Source organism: Crocodylus porosus, unplaced genomic scaffold (genome assembly GCF_001723895.1).
Source record: "Crocodylus porosus isolate Cpor-Errol unplaced genomic scaffold, CroPor_comp1, whole genome shotgun sequence".
Taxonomy (NCBI): domain Eukaryota; kingdom Metazoa; phylum Chordata; order Crocodylia; family Crocodylidae; genus Crocodylus; species Crocodylus porosus.
In genome coordinates, this window is record NW_017728886.1 from 205,170,784 (window position 1) to 205,186,007 (window position 15,224).

Here is a 15,224-nt window from a genome sequence, read left to right on the forward strand (position 1 = left end):
AGTATTGTCAGACAAGGATATAAGCAATAACTATGATTTTTTAAAATAAGTTTACCTGGAGAAGCAGTTATGGAAACAGAGTGACTAGATGTTCGAGACAAGCTTTTGAACTTTGGTATTATTCTGTGGGGATGAGGAACTGTAAACAATTGTTTTGGTGTCTGTCCAAACTCTAAGATTTGTGTCAGCAGAGCTACTTTCTCATTTGGGTCCATAATGCTAAAAACAAAAAAGTATTATTATTAACAATACTTAAAAGGGGTTTTTTTTGTTTGTTTGTTTTAAATGTAGGCCCTCTGGTTAGAGTGCCTACATACAGTTAGAGATAACACTCAGACTAACAACATATGAATTACTTCTTCCAAATTTGACTGGTTATTTGCATCATATAAACACCATTATAAGCTACAGCAATTGCAGATATACTTTTCTAAAAATGTAGTTATCTTTATCCATAATGGAAGTAATTTAGATTTTGGAGATGCATTGAAATAGCTTAATCCTTCAATTCAAGCTACATTAAAACCATCAACCTACTAGTGGTCGCCAACAACCTGTGAAACCAAAATGGAATGACTGCTTCAATTGCTGGAAGCACTTCTATAGCAGTAACAAGTAATCTGATATTTAGCAATCAATTTAGCAAGCATTTAATTACCTGTTCAAATCAACTCCTCCTTCATAGGTTAATGGATGAAACACTAAAAAAAGTAAAGAAAGAAGTTTGTACAATGTAGATAAACATACCTAATGTAAAACTGCGTGCATATTTTTTTAAATTATGGTTACACATCTCTGCAAGCTCATAGTTAAATACAACTTAATTTATTCAAGCCATCTGTGTTGGACAATGGAAGAAAGTTCCAGATGTTTTTCCTGATCCTATGCTTTTTACTTGCTCAGTTTTCTACACTTCCCCAACAGACCCAAAGAAGTAGGAAGCATACTGATCAAAATAGTTATGCAACAGTTATCTTTCAGCTGAATCCATCATTGAAAGTAGCCAATCACTGCAAGGAGATGACTACTTTTGTCACCTACAATTAAAAAAAAGGAAAAGAAAAAAAAGGAAGGTGATCTAATGATTCCAGATTAATTCAGTATTATGAACGTGAATGATTTTTCCTCACTAGAACTACACAGAGCTAAAGGGTCTGGAAGAGATGTCAGCTCTTGGTCTCTTGCTTCCCTTGTAAATAAACCAGAGGTTCACAACCTTTGGCCAGATCCAGATGTGTAGGCACATACAGCTTATGGCACTAAAAACCTCTGCGGTGCCACAAACCACACGTGTTGCACGTTAAACTGCTTGCCTCGTTAACTAGCAGCACTGGGGCAAAGTAGGCTACCAGGATTTCCCAACAGCAAAAAGAACAAAAAACAATCAAAAAAACCCCCCAAACAAACCTGAAAAGAAAAAGCAGCACCAAGTATTGTATGCTGGGACAAACACAAAGATAGAGCAGCAACCAGCCCAGAACTGCTGGCTTCTCCATCTCCATGCATGCAGAGCCCCTGTGCTGAAGCACCCTACGCCCCAGCCAGCTGCTCCCTGGCTGGCTGGGGCAGTCTGCCTTGAGATGGGGGAGCAGGCAGCCCTGGCTGGCTGAGAAGCAAAGTGATTTGAGACATGGGAGCAGGCAGCTCCTTAGGCAGGCTGCTCCTCATCTGCACGTGCCTCAGCACTGCAGAGCTGAGGCACATGGAGCCCCCGTCTTAAGGTACCCTGTGCCCCAGTGTAGAAATTAATTAGCAAGACCATAGATAATAGTGTAGAAATTAACTGCAAAGCAGGCTCAGCACTTCAAGAACACAGCCTGATAAGACTCTGGAATGACCAAATCCTAGCCACCTTGAAGTCTGAAGCAATCAAGGATGTAGCCCCGTCCCTATTAGTTAGCATTTCAAAAACAAGCATGTAGCCAAAAACCAGTTTGAACCAATTAGGGGTTTCTCATACTGACCTGATATCTTGTTTTCTTTCGCAGTGGAAAATTCCCACCTGTGCGCGCATCTTGTCTGTAAACCATAAATCGCCTCTAACACTTTTATTTGGGGCCTCTAAGCTTGCTCAGGGTGTCCAGCATGCTGAATAAAATTTGAGACTGACAGTGACTCTGTCTTTGGGAACAGCTCCACAAGGGGTCACGAACTCCTCAACACCAGCCAGCTGTGGAGAGGAGCAGGTTGCTGGGGCACAGGGTGTCTCAAGACAGGGCACTGCAGTGTGCAGAGATGGGGATGTGAGCAGCTGCACGTGCTGCTCCCCAGCTGGCTGGGACACAGGGTGCCTCAGCATGGGGACTGCCTGCTGGCTAGCCCTGCACTGAGGCACCCTGTGCCCTAGCCAGCCCCTCCTGCAGAACAGTAGGACAATGTGTCCTGCTGCAAGCTACATGAGCTGGGGCATGTACTGCAGCACAAAGTAGCGGCACAAATTTGTGCTGCTGCAAAACACGTGTCCCTGCTTGTGTGGATGTGGCCTTTGAGTCTAATGGGGTGGATGGGACTAGAAGGCACCCCTTGGAACAATGCCAGCTCTTAGTTTTAAAATCAGTTTGACTATACTATGTATTTCTATTTAAAAACCTCTGGATTTATCATCTTGTGAATAATGTTTACACACCTAACAGTGCTACACCCTTGCAAGGATTTCAAGAAGCTCCAACTGAGAACCACTGAGCAAAACACTCAAATGATGCATATCCAAGAAAAAAACTTGGCACGAAGAATTTAGCAAACCATGTGCATCTCTTCCTTAAATTAAAGCTAAATAAACTTAAAATAGGGACATAATGAGGTGTGCAGAGAAGCTACTTAGGACAGATAAAGGTACTGACTTGGTAAAAAACAGTACGTTTCTTTATTAGAATACACTGAACATATTAAATCAGCCAAGGACTCTATTATTTACTTGTCTACTACCCTCCTTGGAATATCTCTCTAATTGCAGAGCCCCAAAAACTATTTTTAATCTTTTGCTGAGCCTGGTTTTCTGTCATACCTGAAGAATGCCTTCTATTTTGAAAACGTGTTTAAGTCAATTCCACCCATGCAGTTGGGATAATAAAAATGATCACAAACAGGAAGCCTTGCCTCTCACATTCTTCCTGAACATCATGGCTACCACCTGACTTAAGCACTAATCAAAGCAGCCAAGTATACTTAACATCAGATTGTAGGACTACTCAACTGGCAATGTTTAAATTTCCTTATAATAGTTTCCTTCAGAGAACTACATCATGGAAAAAGACCTGTCAATGCTGCAACTATTTCCAATTACTCGGAACAAAAAACATCTCTTAACATATACAGCATCAATTATCTGGCCTAATTATAGCCAGATGGGAGTAAGACAACTTACTAAATAAGACTGCAAACAAACAGACATAACTGAGCTTATCAAACAATCTGATACTATACAGTAGTCCAAGGAGAAGTCCAGCAACTTACTTAATCTTGCCCTTCTCTCCAGTTTCCTAGACACCACCTTTTTTTTTTTTTCCTAGGAAACCAGCGTTAACAAAGCTAATTTTCATGCAGCGGTTTCTGGACAGAAATGGGAACACACCATCTGTGGGCCAAGTTACAGACTCCCACAGCCCTTTTTAACTGCATGAGATTATATCAACACCACATTGCTACCAGGTGTCATATCACAAAGAAAAAATGCATTTTCCCCTTAACTTATTCTATGTAGGTGCTGCACAACATTACCAGAAAGTAAGCAAGCTTCAGGAGTCACTGTTTCCAGTGAGAAGGAATGCTGCTTCCTCAAGAACTTTGAGAACAAAGTAAAGTAACATTTATGTTGCAAAGAATGCTGGGGAGTTGGTACCACTTTGCTATTTTTCTCTTTCATATTAATGATTCTCTAAAAGGCAAAAAGCCCAAAAACATTAGGAGAATTATAACTTACCATTGTGAGCTCCAATAGCTTCACTTCCTTTTTGCTTGTAGCCAAATATTAAGTCTATCCATTCATGAAGATGTTCCGACACATACTGGCTTTCTAAAGCATCTTGGCACTTCTGAAGAAAGTCATCAGGATCTAACAAATGGAAGTTTAATCAGTACAGAAGGTTACTTGCTTAACATCAATAAACCATTGTGGTCATCCCTGCTGCTCCTCCAGGGAAGCACGCTGTAGAAATGCTATTAAAATTATCATCTGGCACCTTTCATCTATTTGCCAGCACTGAAAAAAATTAAGAACATGACTTCAAATTATGACCTTGAATCACAAAATAGTCATCTTAGATTACTCCTACATTATTTAGACTAGAATCGTGCCTACCTTAAATTATTCCTACATTTAAATAAGTTGTGTAACTGAAAATAAAACAGGAATATTTAGGATGAGGGAGTGAAAAAATGTAGAGGTCTGAGAACAAAGATAAGTTATCTGCAGTATTGAGTTAGCAAACCATCCAAAAATGTCATTACCTGATGCCCATGGAGGAAGTTCTACATCTTCAACCATCTTTCCTCCCTGTCTTTTGCCCAAATCCAGCTTCAAACCATTTACTAGAAAACTAGAATCATTTTCATAAAATTCTGGAATCAGCTGGAAGCAACAAGAGGCAAAAATGGAGATATATTTTATCATCTGAAATTAGCTATATAAACATATTTTAAAAGACTGCTAATGTGTAAAGCATATTATAAAACACTGCAAAGTTCAAACTTAGATTAAAATAAAGGTAAGCCTGGCAAGATTCATCTTAGACACTGAAGAAACTTTCACTAAGCACATCAAGCCAAGGTTTTCATGATCAAGTAAATCTATAATAAATGTTATTTCACTTAAGCCAGTTGTTCAAGATCAGACCTTGACTGTTACTGTTAAGAAAAGCTGCATTGTCAATCCAGTCTCTACTGTCAAAGAAGCATAGTTTACTAGCACTAAGCATGTACCTGATACTTCAAATATCCAGTGACATTTAGCTGGAACAGGAGCTTGGCACAAATACATTCCCTGGCAGACGTTACACTTAAGACACAGTTAACCAATTAAATCAGGTCTTCAGTAGTAACCCAACCTCATGTTCATTCAATTAATGAAATGATAAAACAGGGAATAATCTACAAATTCTTAAACAAAGTGGCTGGATCCCATTGGAATGTGTGGCCAACCAGCTGATCAGGACTTCCAGCCTCGGTAGCATGCTGGATCCCTTGACTGCAGTGTGCTCCCAAAGTTGGGAGGGTTGATCAGCTGACTGCCTTACTACTGTACAATATGGCACAATTGGGGTCTGATCCCCAAACTCATAATTGCACCTCCCGCCACATATCTGTAGCATGGCAGGAGGTGCAATTGCTGGGATTGCGGATCATATCCCATCATGCCTTTAACTGAATGCCTGCCAGGGGCCGTACTTGCATGATTTTTACTAAAATATCCACATGACAGAACAACAATGATATTACTATTTAACAAGGAGAGAAGGAAAAGATCCAGCCCACAGGAAGCGATGTGTGCCTAAGGAGAGTATTAAAAGTCCGCCACAATAACAAACATACACAAGGCAGTTTTATCTCAGTATGGATGCAGCCCAAAAATTAATTTTGGAAAATAAAATTTTAAGCACAGCAAAATTAGTGAATGTGACTTGGGAAAGCTTCTGGCTACCTACTTCTTTGAAGTCTGTTGCACCATCCAAACAGTTTTTCCAGGTTTCTGCAATACTAGACACAAGAGAATGATGTACTGATGCGTCAAATTAATTTCAAAGCTCTCTTACCTAAAGTTATATTTTAGAGCAAGCTATTTCAGCAGTGAAAATATCTAATTTTAATATTAAATTTAAACAAACCTGTTGAATGTTCTATCAGCATGGTCAAACTTTCCATTTTGTAAACAAAGCATGTACTCTGGTGCTGGGGAGAGATGAACAGAAATCACATCTATCCAAATTCTATTTTCAAAGATACTTTGTGTGCAAAAAACTTGGTATGAAAGCCATCTTACCAACTCTGACCAGATAAAACAGAACATAACCTGGAGATGAGTAGTGGCTGCCATACATAAATTTTGGCTCTGGCATTTCCCGATAACGTGTCTGCAACATTAGAAGAAAGATATACTGCTTAAAATAGAAATACAGATTTTTTCCCACCTCCCTAGTACAAAACAAGCACACATGCTGTTTAAGATTTAAGCCAGGATTAAATACTCTCATCTCTTCAGTTAAAATACAATACACAGTTAGTGAACTATATTCTTATTAATACTGGTTCCTGCATTCTAGAATATGTAGAAAAGTTGTATGTAAGTAGTAGTAAATTGCACACAATTACAGAACATAGAGCCCAGGTTGGCAGTTTGTTTTTCCTGCATGCTAACACACTTTCACACGTTTAATGTTAAAGCTCCTTCAGATTTTGAAAAAAATTAAAGGTTATATTGTTTTTTCACCAATCATGATCACAGACCAAAAATTTGGCCAAGTTTCCATGCAGGTGAAACAGCTTTTTACTCAAGTTAGAAGGAGCAAAACGAGCAATTATTCTGAAGGTGAAGCCTAACTTTACAATACAGTTGCTGGAAACAAAGGTCTCTCAGTCCTCTAAAACCAAAGCTGCTATATTCAAAATACTTTCTGCAACAAGGATACATTGCTATATTTATAAATCCATTATCTACTTCAGAGCATATTTAAATCTTGACTTTGAATGGAGGAAAATCCATTCTTAAGGGTGACACTCTTCTTGTGCTTGCTTCACATAATGTGGAACAACCTGTTTGTAGCCTTTATTTTTACTAGTGGAAATCTGAGGATTTCCCAGTAAAACCTTTTCAAGAGATTCAGCCTGCAGCTGCCCCCTCGCCCCTTCTCTCTGTACCTTCAGACTGGGGTGAACTTGGTCTGGGGAAGCCATGGGAATGAATCAGTGGCTTCTCCCTTTGTCCCAATCCCTGGGTAAGAAGCAGAGTGGCAGACAAGACTTCCCATGCCTTCTCTAAAACAGGGTGCAGGGACTCAATGGGAAGCAGCCTTCTCTGCTCCACTCCTGGTCTTTGGAAGCAGAGAAGAGCAGCAAGGTGAAGTCCCCAGTCTGTTCCAAGCCGGGCAGTGCCCAGTCAAGGGATGAGGCAGGGAGCACTGGCAGTTGCTCCCCTCCCTTCCCAGACCAGTCTGGGTCAGGAGGGGAGCAGCAAGGCAAAGCCCCTGCCCATCAGAAAAGCAGGCAGGCAACAAGAAGCAGCTACTTGTCTGCTTGCATAATTATCTAGAAGGGGACTGGAGCAGGGTGGCAATGCCACCTACCTATTCCCCCAACCTGGACAAGTGCAGGGAGCACTGCATTCTATTGCTCCATTCCTCTCCCAGACCAGACACTATATACAAGTAAAAAATATGTTCCCTTCTAAGGGAGGCTTTCCATGCTGACACCTGAAAGATCCTTCTCCCAGAGTAGCCATGATTCCCCCAAAAGAAAGTGAGTGAATGCTTGTACACTCAGTATCTATCAGGAGAGCAACAATTCTCCCAGAAGAAACCTAACACCTGAACATGGCCAAAAACTTCATTTAGAGCCTTTGCTACTTTAAAACCTCTCTCATTTCTAGCAGTAAAGGTATTATTGATATGGCAAAATTTCCTTGTCCACTGCATCTTAGAGCACTAAGGAAGTTAAAGAGTTTGGAAACATACAGATAACTATTAAAGTATGTTTCTACTCTTCAACTGAAGATCCAAGGAACACTTTATTTATACCTGTAAGTAGGGACCACTGTAATTCAGGCTTTGGTGCAGGGAAAAGCAGGCTCACTGGAGCCAATTTCTTGCGTTTTTCAGAGCAGGTTCTCCCACACCTCTGATTGGCTGAAGGAGCCCACCATGGGGCTGATTACCCAGTACACAGGCTGTTCTTCAGCTGTTTTAAGAAAGTAAAGCTCATCACCTATTAAACAAAGCCGACCACTTAGAATTCTTAATGAAACCACAATAATTAAACATTATTAAACAACAACCTTTGAGTGCCAGCTTTTATGGGACGCTGACCCTTGAAGACCACTGCTGCAAATTTCCCCCTCCTCTTCTCTCCATGGGAGAGCAGAGAAGGGCTCAGGAGACCAATGCTATGTGCTTGCCCCCACAGCTGAGCATGGGATGCAGGGTGCCCCCACCACAGGGGCTTCTCCCCACCTGGCACAGGTCTCCCAAGCCCTGCTCTTCCCCACCATGCAGAGAAGGGGAGTGGGAAACTCCCCGCTGCTCCAATGTGGCAGCAAAGCAAAGCGGGGCTCGGAAGAGCTGTACTGGACAGGGGGAAGCCCCTGTGGCAGAAGCACCTTGTGCCCTATGCCCAGCTGTGGGGGCAGGCACCTGGCATGGCTCACAGCCCATGCCAACATGGGGAAGTCAACAACTTGATTGGCTGAGCCGCACCAGGGGCTCAGCCTGTACTAGGCTGCCCCTGGAAATATGAGGCTTCAGGTGTTTCTGGGGTTCTGCTGCCTGCCTGCCCCCACCTCCCTCCCCCATGGTTTTAGACCATTTCCAGCCAAACTGCAGTTTCCTGGGGCTTTGAGGGAAACGTTAAATTTTGGGCTTTCCCCTGAAATCCACTGAAGTCTGAATTACAGTGGTTCTTACCCATAAGAATACACCAGGATTTTCAGTTATGTGGAAAGACAAGAATTTAGAAAGAGTAGATTAACGATCTTTCAGAGTTGTGTGTACATTAAGGCTGTGTGAAGCTTCAGTAGCTGATTCAATTCAGAGGAGATTCGGCGGCTGAATCTCCGAATCCAAATTGAATCGGAAGACCCATTAAGAGGTTCAAATTGAATCAGATGCCTCAGAATCAATTTGGAGAGATTCATGGCCGATTCAGAGATTCGGCCATAGGCTATGCAAGTTTCCCTTGCATACAGCGAACCCACTTTATAAATGTAACAAATAGCTATAGCTCCCCAAAGTGGGGAGGGAGGGAGGGAGTGAGGCTGGAACTAGAAAAGAGACGGGGGGTGGGGGTGCCATTCCTGGAGCTGCACCATGCTCTGCCTGTCCCTCCACATCTGGGCTCAGCCTGTCCCCCTGCACCCCAGCTCCTGGGCTGCGCCATGCCGTGGTGCAGGAAGCTGCTGTTGGCTGCTCTCAGGTCTGCTGCAGTAAGTGGATCCCCAGCACAGGACACGGTGCAGATTGTCCACACTCACCCTAGCCCCTACTGCAGTGGCCCTGGGAGTGAGTGGTGCCAGCTGCAATGGGAACAGTCAGTGGGTGCAAGGGGAGGGGTGCAGGAGGAGAACCGGGGCACACCTCTTGCTGCTCCATGCCCCCAGGAGGGCAATGGGCTGGGAAGCAGTGTCGGGATCTTCCCAGGGGTGCATACCCACAGATCTGCACATGGGATGACAACAGATTGCCACTGCAGGCTGGGGCTGGCAGCAGCACCAGGATGATTATTCCTGGTGCTCAGGGAGGGCGCATCAAGCCCCGTGCCACCACCGGCTGCAGCCTGCAGCGGCAGCCTGCTGTCATCCCACACCAGATCCAGGGGGCAAGCTGGGGAAGAGCCCAAGTTCCCCAGCCCTCCCAGGGGGCACAGAGCAGCAAGAGGCATGCCCCCCCCCAGTCAAAATTGGCCAAATCCAAATCGAATACTCGCTGCTTTGCAATGGCTAATGTATAAATATGTTAGGTTGCTCCAAAAAAGGAAAAAAAAAAAAAAAAATCGCTGGTTGAAGTGGTATTTTCCTATACTTTACAGCTAAATACAAGGAAATATTGCACAGAAATTATGCCACAGTATACTAGATTAAGGTAAAGTTTGTTTCCAGTAATATTTACAGTCCAATTACAGAAAAATCACGCTAGAGTTAATACAACATACAAGCCTGTTCATTCCTATACTGTGTTAAGTTTAATCTTCACACATTTGATTACATAAAGCTAGGAGCTTGGAGTTCTCCTATTACTGAGATGACCATCACAAATTGAAAGAAAACCCAAATGTCACATACCAGTAATCTTTCTAGCCTTTCCTTATTCAAAGCACCAATTGGTTTACTAAGGTCCCGGAATGCTTCAGGCTTTGTCAAATCTGAAAGAGAAATGCAATTAAATTTTATAAAAAGCACTTTTTCATCCTGTCTCTACTTGCAGAAGAACAAAGGAGTCTCACAATAAATGGCTATTTGTGCTCTTAACGTTAGTGTTTTACTTGCTTACTGAAGAGCCTTACACAACAGAAAGCTTTGAATTTGGGTTTTGCTAGTATGAGTTCCACAGTGCTGGGAATTAGGCAAACATCTCACACTCTCCATATGACCTCAATAACATTAAGGCACAGCTAACTGCCACATTTCTCCTCCGCTTCTTAAGCAACTTGACATTATTTTATTGTGTCATGACAACACTTTGAAAGGAGGTGTGAGTGGTTGCTAGAAACTCCATTAGATTCCCCTTCTTTCCTTCCATACAGCAGGCAAAGACATGTCAGGCCTATTAAATGGCAGAGGCAGCCAGATTCTCAAGAGAGTAAACTGACGGCAACACAAGTTTGCTATGAGAGATTTACCCAGGAAACGAATAGTATTAAATTCTGTCATACAGATTTAGGCAATTAGACCTTTCTGAGCATTTCTGGAGAAATTAACCTCATATTTTGGCAACACCTGGATTCGAAAAGTTTTTTTTAATTAATTATTTTTTTAAATTCATGCAAGACTAATAAACCATTGCTATCAACTCACTGGAAACAAATCATAGGGGAAAACAAAATAAACTTTATCAGGCATTTCACTTTTCTAGAAAGTTGACACTTAGTACTTCTATTAAATATTACTTCATTTTATGGATGGGATAATCAATCCCAACATACCTTGCTTTAGAAAATATAAAAAAGCATAAGAATAAAAAAATATGCATAGAGATCAGCATCCTGTTTGTCAACCTCCAATTTCTTGTTGATGTTGCTTGTGTTTTAGGTGATGTAAAAGCAGCAGTTCTTACATCAAGCGCAGCTTTCTTATTATTAAAAAAAAATACAAAGAAGAATATTTGCTTACCTAATTCTGAACTAGAATAATCTGCTATGATCCAAGGAAATACAGGATATTGAGATAAATCATTGCAGCTCCGATCAGCCAGATTGTTGAGATGAAGAAGATATTGGTAATTTGAAATATGCCCTCGCTGCCATTGCAACATGTAACTTTCAGCTGTGTGTTCTGCAATATGGTTTTCTATAAAAAAGAAAAATCACACAATAAAATCTTTGTTTAGCTGGTTTCCATTTTAAGATACTTAACTCCAAAGATACTTAACTAACTATGCTTGGATAAGTGATCTCCCAATCATTTATCCAAGTGTAATAATTTAAAGGGTCAGATTAAAACCTACGGCAGCTATACACTTCAATTCCTATTATACGAGGTCTTTCCAAAAAGAGCTAGTCAAGTGATTGTAAATATCTTATATTAGAAGAGAAGAAGCAATTCTAGATGGAATCCTGAATGAATGAATGAATGAATGAATATATCAGTGGGACCATTACATGACCAGAGTGTAAAAGATGCATTCAGGGATAAGGTCATAGCAGAGAAACTAAAAGAATTCTTTGCACCAGGTTTTTACCACAGAAGATACTGAAGAAATTCCCATGCCAGAACAATCCTTCCTAGTAAATAGGACTAAAGAGTTGGACCACACTGAAGTGACAACAGACGTTTTAGAATGAATTGATAAATTAAATGCTATAAGTCACCAGGACTACACAGCATTCACTCAAGAGTTCTCAAGGAACTCAAAGGTGAAGTTGTAGGAATTGCTGGCAATACTATGTAAACTATCATTAAAAACAGTCTCTGTGCCCAAGGAATGTAAGGTTGGGAACATAGCACTCATCTTCAGAAAGAGCTCTAAAGAGCACCAGTTAGCCTCACTTCTATCCCTGGCAAGTTGTAGGATCCAAAATAAAGAATAAAAATATCAGTCACATGGACAGAAGTAATCTGCCGGGGAAAAAAAAAGTCTCTGTTTTTGTACAGATATCCTGCTTCACAAATGTGCTGGCCTATTTTTTTTTTTTTTGAGGGTGTTAACAAGCAAGTGGAAAAGGGGGATTCCATTATAAAATCATAGAAAATGAGGGTTGGAAGAGACTTCAGGAGGTCATCTAGTCCAACCTCCTGCTCAAACCAGGACCATCCCTACCTAGTTCAACCCAGCCAAGGCTTTGTCTACCCAATTCTTAAAAACCTCCAAGAATGGGGATTCCACAACCTCTTTCAGTAATCTGTTCCACTGCTTTATTACACTTTTAGTGAGAAAGTGTTTCCTAATATCTAATTTAAATTTTGTTTGCTGCAACTTGAGACCACTGGGCGCCTATACACAAGCAGGGAGGCTGCTCTGACGTTCTGGAATTCCAGTGCATCAGAGCAGACTGTTAATCAATTGCTGAGCTCCAGTAGCTTGTGCATCAGTGTCCCCATGCTTAAAAATGGCAGCAAGGGCACAAACTTCAGATGTGCTTTAATTAGAGCAGCTCTGGGAGCCTTTCTAAAGCACTACTCCCCCAACCCTAAAGCATGTGTAAAAGTGCCTGTCCCGGGACCCGAAGAAGTCGGGAAAACTCACCAGAAGGGCGGGCGGAGAGGAACGCTGCAGCGGAGGGAGAACCTGCACGGTTCGTCAGCCGCATTTATGTACAGCTGTGGCTGGCAGCTGACGATGATGTCAGACGCCGACCGGGAGATTTAAAAATGGCAGCCACCGCTTTGGAGGCGGCGGATGGCTCGGGGATCGTGCGGTGGGCCGGGAAAGCACCGGCAAAGGATCCTGGGGACAGAACCCGCCAAGCTGGAGCCCAGGGAGAAGAAGCGACCCTGATCGGGAACCCGACGATGGGGACGACGTCCAATCGTGCAAGGAGCGACAGATCGGGTGAGCGACGAAGGAGCGGGAAGATCCAAGAAGAGTTTGGGGACTCCGAAGTAAGTTCGGCAACAGCGGGTGCGGGACTCGCCGAAGAGGGGCAGAAGTCCAAGAATCCCCGGGCTGAAGGGAGATCAGGGCGGGATCGCCACCAAGACCCAGGGACGTCGGGTCAAGGAACAGGAGTGGGACAACAGTAGGGACACTGAGGGGGAATTCCTTCCCCTCCCGTCCCAGGCTAACAAGGATCTGGTGGAGGGATAGCGATATAGTTAGTGATGACACAGGGGAAGAGCCGCACCGGGTGAAGGGCTTGGGGCGAGAGGTCGATAGAGGGTGCAGATTAGGCTCTGGTGTAGGTTACAGTGAGGAGGTCAACCGCAAGGTAGCGGTATAGCTGCATCTTACAATCTGTGGAATTGAGTAAGAAAGCCGTGGGAGAAGCCGATGGAAGCAGCGGAGCCGGATCAGAGAAGCGGAGCCCAGAGGTGGCGGGAGGCCAGGGTGTAGGGGTGGCGAAGCCCTGTGTGCAACCGGTGGGCCAAGCCCGGGCCACCAAAGGACCCGTGCACTAGCCCCGCCCCACTAAGGAAACACCAAGTCGTGGCAGGCGAGAGCGGGGTTTGGTGACGTGGGAGAAGATCACCCACAGAGACAAACCGGTCTAGAAGGGGAAGAGTTACCAACCAGGAAAACAGAGCTCCCCGGAGGGGTACAAGAAGGCCCGTCGGTGACAGTGCCCAATGTCCCTTGTTCTACTACCACTAAGAAGAGTCTAGTTCTACCCTATTTGTAGTCACCCATCAGATAGTTGAAAGCTGCTATTAAATCCCCCCACCCACATTCCCAGTCTTCTTTCTTCAAGACTAAATAAGCCTAGTTCCCTCAGCCTCTCCTCAGAAGTCATGTGCCCCAACCCCCTAATCATTCTGTCGCCTTCTGATGGACCTTCTTCAATTTATCCAAATCCTTTCTGTAGTGGGGGACCCAAAACCGGACATAGTACTTCAGATGTGGCCTAAGCAGTGTAGAATAGAGGGGAATAATCACTTCCCTTGATCTGCTGGCAACATTCATACTAACGAAATCCAGTATGCCATTAGCCTTCTTTGCAACAAGGGCATGCTGTTGGCTTCTATTCAGCTTACTTTCCACCATAACCCCCAGGTCCTTTTCTGCAGAGCTGCAGCCCAGCCAGTCAGTCCTCAGACTGGATCAGTGCATGGGATTGTTCAGTCCTAAGTGCAGGACTTCACCCTTGTCCATACTGAACTTAATGCAAATTTTTTTGGTCCAATCCTCCAATTTGTTGAGGTCTCTGAATCCTAGCTGTACCTTCATCAAATCTATTATTCCCCACAGCTTGGTGTCATCTGCAAACTTGCTGAGGGTACACTCCATCCCATCTTCCAGGTCACTGATGAAGATATTGAACAAACTTGGCCCCAGGACCAATCCTTAGGGCATTCCACTTGATACCGGCTGCCACCTAGACATTGAGCCATTGATTACTACTCCCCAAGCCTGACAATTCCACCAGTTTTCTATCCACCTTACAGTCTATCCATCTAACCCAAACTTCTATAGTTTGCTTGCAAGAATATTGTGGGAGACTATATCAAAACCCTTGCTAAAATCAAAGTGTATCATGTCTACTGCTCTCCCCACATCCATATAGCCAGTCATCTCATCATGGAATGCAATCAGGTTGGTCAGGGCCTTGGTGAATCCATGCTGATTGTTCCTAATCACTTTCTCCTCCACATGCTTATAAATAGATTCCTTGAGGACCCACTCCATGATTTTTCCAGGGACTGAGTTGTGGCTGACCAGTCTGTAGTTTTCTGGATCCTCCCTCTTCCCTTTCTTAAAAACAGGCACTACACATTTGCCCTTTTTCAATTCTCCATGATCACTCCCAATCACCACAAGTTTTTAAAGATAATGGACAGCATTTCTACAATCACAGAATCATAGAAGTAGGGTCGGAAGGGACCTTGTAGATCTTCAAGTCCAACCCCCCGCCTGGGCAGGAGAAAAGACTGGATTCAAATGAGTCCAACCAGGTAGTCATCAAGCCTCTTCTTAAAGATCCCCAGGGTAGGAGCCAGCATCACTTCCCTGAGAAGTTGGTTCCAGCTCCTAGCCGCCCTAACTGTGAAGTAGTTCTTGCGGATGTCTAATCTAAACCTACTCTCCAATAATTTGTGTCCATTGTTCCTTGTCATGCCAGAGAGCGCTAGGGGAAACAGTGTCTCCCCCAAACCCTTCTGGTCCTCCCTAGTGAGTTTAAAGACAGTCACCAGGTCCCCCCTCAGCCTTCTCTTG

General features: G+C 43.3%; 1 protein-coding gene across 2 annotated transcripts in view; it reads right to left on the reverse strand.

Moving 5' to 3' along the window:
* NSMAF (neutral sphingomyelinase activation associated factor) overlaps window positions 1–15,224 on the reverse strand; it is a 57,490-nt gene that overhangs the window by 17,850 nt on the left and 24,416 nt on the right. For both annotated transcript variants that reach the window (XM_019548428.1, XM_019548436.1), the window contains 9 exons: window positions 11,027–11,203; window positions 9,980–10,059; window positions 5,975–6,065; window positions 5,820–5,883; window positions 5,640–5,691; window positions 4,447–4,567; window positions 3,920–4,051; window positions 659–701; window positions 56–219 (listed from right to left, as the gene is read on the reverse strand). In XM_019548428.1, coding sequence (XP_019403973.1) covers window positions 56–219; window positions 659–701; window positions 3,920–4,051; window positions 4,447–4,567; window positions 5,640–5,691; window positions 5,820–5,883; window positions 5,975–6,065; window positions 9,980–10,059; window positions 11,027–11,203 — 924 coding nt within the window. The remainder of the gene's footprint in view (window positions 1–55; window positions 220–658; window positions 702–3,919; window positions 4,052–4,446; window positions 4,568–5,639; window positions 5,692–5,819; window positions 5,884–5,974; window positions 6,066–9,979; window positions 10,060–11,026; window positions 11,204–15,224) is intronic.